General features: G+C 38.1%; 1 protein-coding gene across 2 annotated transcripts in view; it reads left to right on the top strand.

The window, feature by feature from the left end:
• Positions 1-8,587, top strand: part of Mkks (McKusick-Kaufman syndrome) — a 14,434-nt gene extending 5,847 nt beyond the window's left edge. For both annotated transcript variants that reach the window (XM_031372041.1, XM_031372042.1), the window contains exons 2-6: positions 50-277; positions 1,173-2,559; positions 4,383-4,558; positions 5,924-6,034; positions 7,632-8,587. In XM_031372041.1, the coding sequence (XP_031227901.1) occupies positions 1,575-2,559; positions 4,383-4,558; positions 5,924-6,034; positions 7,632-8,072 (1,713 nt within the window). In that variant the 5' untranslated portion in view covers positions 50-277; positions 1,173-1,574 and the 3' untranslated portion in view covers positions 8,073-8,587. The remainder of the gene's footprint in view (positions 1-49; positions 278-1,172; positions 2,560-4,382; positions 4,559-5,923; positions 6,035-7,631) is intronic.
• Positions 8,588-8,794: the final 207 nt, after the last annotated feature.

Raw genomic sequence — 8,794 nt, 5'->3', positions numbered from 1 at the left:
TGTTTTGGATTTGACTTAATTTTAATTTTCCCCTTTAATCTTTTCTTAGGTGTGCTGAAGTCAACAGACTATGAGCTTTCAGAACCTCTGGAGAGAGTACAAAGTTCTAATTGTTATGGTACCTTTAATCGGGTTCATACATTTGGGGTGGCACAGAATCAAAAGCAGCCCTGTCTTCCAAATCCCTAAGGAGGACACCACTGAGCTGGACAGTCTGGGGCTTGCAAGTCCACCAAAGAGCCAAACCTAGGAGAAGTAGCAGGCTTGCAGTTTTCAGGTAAGTTCCATTAAATCTAGTCAATCATGTGTTATTTCCCAGGATTGGAATTTAATTTTATAGTGCTCTAGAAAGAAAAAGACTAAACTGAAAAGTTATTTTTTGTTAAGATATATCCCATTATTTTTTAAGACACAAGTAGGCATATTTGTAGTTCAGAATAATCTTCTATGAATAGAAATCACTGAATTCAAAAGGATATGATTATATAATTCAAGTCTCTAATCCTTCATTCATAATTCCAAAATTTGAAGTTTTAAAAAACAAAACATTTGTGTAATGACAATTTTGGAATTTTGGTATCTATATAAAACACAGAAATAGTATAAGAAAGTATCCTTATCTAATACAGGAAGAAGCTTCTCTGATGATGGCTGAACAAGATTCCAATCTATGAGCATAATAGGACTCATTGCCATGATCTTTTAACTGAATAACTGGGTTTTCCTCTAGGTTCAGTATCCATCTGTTTTCAGGTTATTGACCACTTTGGCAGTATCAGGCATGGGTTTTGTTTCATAAAGTGGACCTAAAGTCCAATCATATAGTGTTTGCTTACTCGAGTGGTTGTACCACTATTGCACTAGCAATAGTGCAGAGAGGTCACTATTGTAGATCAAAGGGTTTGTAGCTGGGTTGGTGTTTACCTTTCTCTTCAGGTATTGTGCAGAGTAGTCAGTAAGGGTGAAAAATGAAAAAGCCTTAGTCTTCTAATGTGCCATTTGTTTTCTAGAAGCAAAGGAGCATCAAGTCCATTGGGTTCCCCTCCTCACTTGCAGTAGGCTTGTGACAGTTAACATTCTTTTTCTAAAAGTGGAGCGGAGTACTAAAATTACTAAACTTGCTACCTATAGGATATTATGGAATTATTCTAAAATTTTTTAATTTCTTATAGAAAGAAGCACCTTTGAATCTGAACTTGATAATAAAAGAAGAAATGAAAAATCCCAGTTGGATTAGAAAGAACTGGCTTCTTGTGGCTGGGGTGACTTTCATAGGCATCCATCTTGGAACATACTTTATACAGAGAGTTGCAAAAGAGTCTGTGAGGTCTCAGTCCAGAGAAAAGAGTATTGAAGAATGAAACAAACTAAATACTCGGGATTATTAATGTCATTAAATTAATCTATGCTGGTTATTGTCTGAAAAATCACTTGATTTTGTAGCTGGTAATGCTGCATGTGCAGACTCTCATATCTGGAGAATAGTCTTTAATGTTTCAAAACATGACAGTGCAATAAAATGAAAACCGTATGAACAAACTAAAGCTGCCTTCAGAAGTTACACCTGAAGCAGGATGTCTCGCTTAGAAGCTAAGAAGCCATCATTGTGTAAAACTGAACCATTGTCAAGTGAAAAGGTCAGGTCTACACTTTCTGTCCTGAAAGGAATCATAGCCTCATGCTATGGCCCTTCAGGGAGGCTGAAGCAGCTACACAATGGATTAGGAGGTTGTGTGTGCACAACTTCACAGTCCTCAGCCCTGCTTCGAAACCTTTCAGTCACCCATCCTGTATTAAAAGTCCTAACGTCATCTGTGCAGAATCATGTGTCCTGCTTCAGTGATTGTGGCTTATTCACAGCCATTATGTGCTGCAACTTGATTGAAAATACTCAGAGAACGGGTTTGACACCCACGACTACTATTAAATTAAATAAATACTTCTTGAGTCTCTGTACCAGTTATCTCAAGTCTGAAGCCTGTAGTTGTCGAATCCCAGTTGATTTCAGAAGTACACAAACCTTGCTCAGCTTGGTACACAGTATCTTAACAAGCAAACCAGCCTGTATGCTCACCAGAAAGGAAACAGATCACATAGGTGCTTTGATTTTGAAAGCTTTTTTACTTACAATTCCAGAAAGTACAGAAGAACGAATGGTTTTAGGGAAGAGTATAATTGTTCCTTTAAAGGGCCAAGGAGTTACAGATTCTACTGTATTACCTGGACTACTCATTGAAGCATCAGAAGTTCAATTAAGGAGATTATTATCCACCCAAAAGTCAAGTGCCCTTAGGGTAGCACTCTTCTGTGCATCTTTATCTGGAGATTTTTCTAATTCTGGAGAAGGAACTGTGCTGGTCCATTACCAAGTGTCCCTTGAGAATGCAGTTTTAGAGCAGTTGCTTAATCTAGGAAGGCAGCTAGTCACTGACCATGTAGACCTTGTCCTGTGCCAAAAAGTGATACACCCATCTTTGAAACAGTTCCTCAGTGAGCATCACATTATTGCCATCGACAGAGTTGGGCTGACTCTGATGGAACCTCTGAGCAAAGTGACAGGTAAAAGGTTCTCCTGGCTTTTGCCCATTAACGTTAATGTATCACCCTTTCGGAGCAGAGAGGTTTAGTTTGTGTCACTGTTAATACCTCGAACATTTTTAGAAGCCACCAACCTTTCAGCATTTGTCTCATTTCTGGAGGCATTTCTGTTGTTTCTGGAAAAGATCCCATTGCCCAGTCACTAAAAAGTAGAATGGTGGTGGCCATTTCCAACCTCAGGTGTAGTCTTATGATCTAACCCTCACATATTTTGTAGGCAGTTGAGAAGTCTAACATAAGGTCTTTAATGTTGTATACAAAATTTTAAAATTCACAAAGCTTTTAAATCCAGGAGATGGTTTTTCTGACTGGGATACTTCATTTTCATTTTCTTCACTTTTATTGTAACTCCAAGAAATTTCTGTACTTATTATGCCCAAATAGGTGTTCCTAATGGGGGGGGCTATATATACATATATATACCAAGAATATCTATAGCTGGGATCTTGAGTAAAGGGCGCCCTTTATTGTCAGGCCACTAATGGGCCTGGCCCTCAGACCTTTAAAATGATTAGGTGAGTAACAATCACAAACTCAGCAGGAAAGCACATATACATGGTTAGGACAAAAGTAAGCTGAGTTCCTGATGTGAGGCACTTCTCAAATCAGTTTCCCTATAACTGCACCGACAAACTCAGAAATTATCAGTTACGTTCATATTTATTGCAGTGGTTGCCTTTTGTTGAGCAAGGTCCACCTATGTTATGGGGCTAAGTCATAAAGTCCTGACTACAAGCTGTCACACCTGCCTTGTGAATTACAGCCCACTGAATTAAAGTTCACTAAAAACCATGTATGCTTAACACGATACTGTCAACCAAATAACATGAAAGTTACTAAAATCAATATGAAGGTTACTAAGAACATGCAAATAGTTATTTGGAATTCATTTTTTATGATCTAAATTGTCTACTAACTTGCATTAGTTTGACTGTTTCCAGCTTCACCCAGTACATTGGGTATTCTGGATTTGTAAATTAAAGAGTGGAATGTTTTCCCATAGCACCAGTGCTTGTAAACAGGCACTGGTTTTCTGTACTCGTCCAAAATTGTTACTTAACTCAAGATACCTAGAACACAAAATGAAAATTCCAACTCCTACAGTTTTCTGGTATCTGGACATGATAGCACATACCTAATTCCAGTACTTGTGAGGAAGAGACAGGATTATCAAGATCCTCAGTCCCTTACCTACATAGCAAGTTCAAAGACTGCCCGGACCAACTCTCAAATAAATAAATAAATAAATAAAATAAATTGCTACAAGTTATAGTTTTGGTATTCAATCATATTTTAACTTGTGGTCTATGTAAAAATCAACAAATCAAGAACAGTATAGTGAAGTAAGTATGTTATATTCTTTATTTTGGCACTTGCATACTTGTTTACATTTAAAATAAAAAATAAAAAACTCCTAGGCAAAGGGGGGTAGTGACCAAAAGAGAGCTAAATGATTTCTTTTAAAAAGGACTTTTCCCACCCCTTTTCAAAAGTAATGAGGTCCTTAATGTGGATTTTTTTTTTTAAACTCTTAAGTAGCCAGGACTATCTAGCAAAATAGTCATGCCAAAAAAGAAGAGGAGGAGGAGGAATATATCATTTAAATAAAATATAAATTTCAGAGATCTAAGAAGATGCATTTTTATCCTATATTTCATATTTTTAATAAGCTTTGGTAGGGACCCTTATACTATCTAGAAATTAGTGTTGGTTTGTTGATGTTTGTTCTAAGGGTCCCGTCTTTGCTTATACAGTTTATATTTTTTTATACTTTATAAAAATAGGAGCAACACCTATTGGTTCCCTAAACCCAATAGTTTCTACTACTTATGGAAGTGTGAAAGATGTGTGCTCTGCAAGATTTGGCTCCAAACATTTTTTCCATCTTCTTCCTAATGAGGCGACTGTCTGCAGCTTGCTTCTCTGCAGTAGAAATGACACTGCCTGGGAGGAGATGAAGGTAGGTGGATTCCAAGGCCCACAGCAGGGATGAAGCCATCATGCAACAGTCTGCAGGATGAGGTCTGTGTTGTTTGTTTTGGATTTTCACATTTTTCCATAATTTCCATAGCAAGACCAAAAGGGACAGAAAGCAGTCCTGGAGATTATAGCTCATAGGTAACTCTATGCTTGATGGTATATACAAGCTCCAATCCCAGTCCCAAAGGAGGGCAGAGAAAGGGCAAAGGCTCAAGTAAGCTAATTTAACAGGCACCATCTGTCCCTTCTGCATTTTATAAAAAACCCAAAGGTTCTTGATGGGAAGTTTTTCTAAGGAATTAATTTAAATTGTATACAGTATCCAGTCTTTTGGTATTGCACTACCACATTGCCATCTACAAACATAGTCTGCTGCATTCATAGCTATCCTGGGAAGCATGTCACCCATGTGCCATGGGTTGAACATGCCTGGACTGGGTAGTGCTGCTAATGTGTATGTGTAAACCAGTAAGTGGATTTCCTAATCATTACCCATCACCCACTTCTTAGTAGAGTTTTATTGTTTTCTGTAACTTTTATATAAGAGAACTGACAACATAAAAAATTGACCATGAGTTTAAAGATCACATATGCTTAAAGATTCGTCCTTAGAAACTCAGAGATGTCTGTTTTTTACTTATGACTTGGTGCTCACTATCATTTCTAAAACAATTTATATAATTATATAACATTTATACAACTTATTAAGACTTTGGTTTTAGGGAAATACCAGCAAACCTTGTTAATGCAGATATTTTTAGGCCATATGTTTGTGAATGAAGTAGATGGAAAGAAAATATTAATCTAATTCCATGAAAGCATACTATTGTATCTCTTCACTCTCTAGTTATTATTGAAAATGTGAATTAGTCACATTACAACTCTGATAAAATATGTAAATTAAAATGTGTACCTTTACACTATTGAGATATCTGAGTGGGTAAAGACATTGAATACCTGGCGTGATGACCTGAATACAGGTCCCAGGAGTCACATGATGGAAGAAGAGAACTGACTCCCACAAGTTGTCCTCTGACCTCCACACTTGTACCATAGCACATATGCACATTGACCTACATACACACGAGATAAACGTAACTCTTTTAAGAAAATCTAGGTACCTACCACCACTCCAGATGACTTAGATTCAATTTGTAGAACCCACATAGTGGAAATTGTCCCCTGACCTCTACTCATGTGTCCTGGCCTGCCCCTTCTCTTACCATACACAGAGAATTGAAAATTCAAAACTCTGGCTCCGAGTTCACAATCTAAGTTACTGTGAGAGTGTGGTATGGTTTGTGTACTAGCCTGAGATCCCACTTCTAATTTGTCTCTTCCTTAGCTCACGTGTCAAACAGCAATGCATGTCTTGCAGTTAACAATCAAGGAGCCGTGGGTTTTATTGGGAGGTGGCTGTACAGAAACACACTTGGCTGCATATGTCAGACACAAGGTAATCTAAATATCCTCCGTACATTATTTGAATTTTCAGCAATTTTTGTTCTGTGAGACAAAGGCCAAATCATAATACCTGAGGAGCCTTTGATACTTAACTTTTCAAAGCGCAGATAATATGGTTGATTTCAAGAAAGTAACACTTATAAATACATGATACTAAATTGATTGTGTTGGTTGTTATGATTCTAATCTAACAAATGAGCATGTTCTTTGAGCATTGTCTGTATGTAAGGCATATGAAAGCTGACATTCTGTTATTGGAAATTCTGAACTTCTCCAGCATCTGATGTTCTAATGCTCAAAACTAAAGGGCAATATAATTTTAAACAGATCTCAAGCATTTAGCCAATATAATAAGAACTTGATTCGCCTTTAGCAGTTTTACTTGGTATGTGTTGTACGTTTGTTTTTAAATCATATAATTGTCCTTTATATGTTTAAGGAGTGACCACTAGTCAGCCATTTAGAATAAGCTGATAAAAGGGTTAATCCTTCATTCTGGTCACATGACTAGAAATACACACTTTTACTCTGGCTAACCATATTAAGGTTTTCAGCCTAGCAGGTTGACTGATACAAGCCAACCAACATTGTTTCTAAGCTCTGAGTAATAAAGGCCACTAACTTTATGAATAAGATTTTAGTTAAGAATCCTATTTTTCTGAAGCATTTTTGTAAATGTTGCTATGCTTTCCTCAGATGAAGGAATGAGATGAGAGCTGTACCCAAGCTATGCAAATACATGGCTTGGGCCAAGGCCAGAGTATTTCTTTCTCTGTTCTAACTATCCTTAGGCCTAGGCCTGCACACTTCTAGCATCTGTACAATCTAATCTTCTAAGCTAACTGATGTACCTGGCTTCACTCAGCCTCTGTCTGAATTTCTCTGCTTGGCATCATACTAACATTGGCAATATGTGCTAATCTTCTGGCTCCTTCTGGTACTCTGGCTTGTTCTGACTTCACCTGTGTCTAGCCTGTTCTTTTTTCAACCTGTCTCTATAAAACTGCCATATACACACACCACATCACTTCTGTCTCTCTCTGCTCTCTCTTTTTTTTTCTTTTGGTTTTTGGTTTTTTTTGAAACAGGGTTTCTCTATATAGCCACACTGTTCTGGAACTCACTCTGTAGACCAGGCTGGCCTCAAACTCAGAAATCCACCTGCCTCTGCCTCCCAAGTTCTGGGATTAAAGGCATGCACCACCACAGCCCGGCTTTCTCTGCTCTTAATAGCCTCTCTTTCCTGTGCTGTTATGAGAGTTGGGCGCATCCTATCTCTAACTCATTCTGTCCTATCTTCCTCTGATTCATCACTTTGTCTGCCCCTCAATTACTTGCCACTTTCAAACATGGCTGCTTCCTTCTACAAACTAACCTTACCTTCATTGTTAGGAATGAAATGTGTATACTAAGGGCATGTCTGTATTCCAGCCAGATCATACTGTAATCCATGGCATGTCTGCATTCGAGCTGGATCATACAGATGAAAGTCTTTGGATATGATCCCTTGTCAGAGCATGTTGCTGGATAAAAATTCCTCTACACATTTTTATGTTAATATGTATATTTTCACTGATTGTCTTCTTTAGGTTCACAACAAGGCAGAAGCTATTGTCAGAGATGATGGGTGTTCTCAGGCAGAGCTCCACATTGCTGCTGAAGCATTTTGCAGTGCTCTGGAGTCCATTGCTGGCTCTCTGGAACATGATGGTGGTGAAATCCTCATTGACATGAAGTATGGACACTTTTGGTCATGTCAAGCAGATTCTGCCTCTGTCAGTAACTGGCCAGATACGCTGTCACGGTGTGGCTGTGGTTTGTACAACAACCAGGAAGAGCTCAGCTGGTCCATCTTAAGAGGCACTTATCATCCTTTTGCACCACAACCCTGCCTTTTACAGGCAGCTGTGGGCTCAGCCAGGAACCTGACTGTGGACTGCTTCACTGCAAAGATGAGTGGCCTACAGGTAGCTGTAGAGACAGCCAATTTGATTTTAGATCTTTCATATGTCATTGAAGATAAAAACTAACATAAGAGAATGGCATATATATGTTATGAAGCAAACTAGTTGAGGTGTCTGGGAGAGCATATTGTTCTCTCCCAAGGGCCTGTTCTCTATAGGTGAACAAATGATTTGTAAAAGTACACTTATATACTTATATTCCCTAAGAAAGATTATGGTTGTTAAATAGAAATTTATAGGCTAATAGAAATTCTTGATGCCTTTACATTATCACCATCACCCCACTTTTGGTGTCCTCACATATATTTAAGTTTGGAGGTTTACAAACCCTAAAGATAGTATGTCACCTTGAAAATGGAAATTTCCCTGATGTTGCTTCTCCAAGTTGTTCCAACAAGGGGTGACCTGTACCTTTCCACTGGCAGGATAGGAGTCTTTACTTTTCATGATACCATTGTTAGTTCTGTACATTTAGCTTTTTGTAAAACTTGATACTTTCTTTGATGCTACATTGTTGCTCTCATTTTAAATATTGTATGATTTGTTGGTATATTTTAATAAAATGATCTGTGTTCCCTAAAGTTGTATATAATCCTTACTAACAAATACTGGAAAGGTAGCTAAGCTTGCAGTCTCAACTACTCAGGAGGTCCTGGCAGAACCATTGCTCAAGTGGCACTTGAGCCCTGCCTAGGCAATACAGTAAGACCCTTCTCAAAATAAAAAGGGAGGGAGGGGGGGAAGTAAAAGACAGCACTTCTGATACTTGAAGAAGATCATTCAAATTC

Source organism: Mastomys coucha, unplaced genomic scaffold, assembly GCF_008632895.1.
Source record: "Mastomys coucha isolate ucsf_1 unplaced genomic scaffold, UCSF_Mcou_1 pScaffold15, whole genome shotgun sequence".
Classification (NCBI taxonomy): Eukaryota; Metazoa; Chordata; class Mammalia; order Rodentia; family Muridae; genus Mastomys; species Mastomys coucha.
This window is presented reverse-complemented; position numbering and strand designations above follow the sequence as displayed.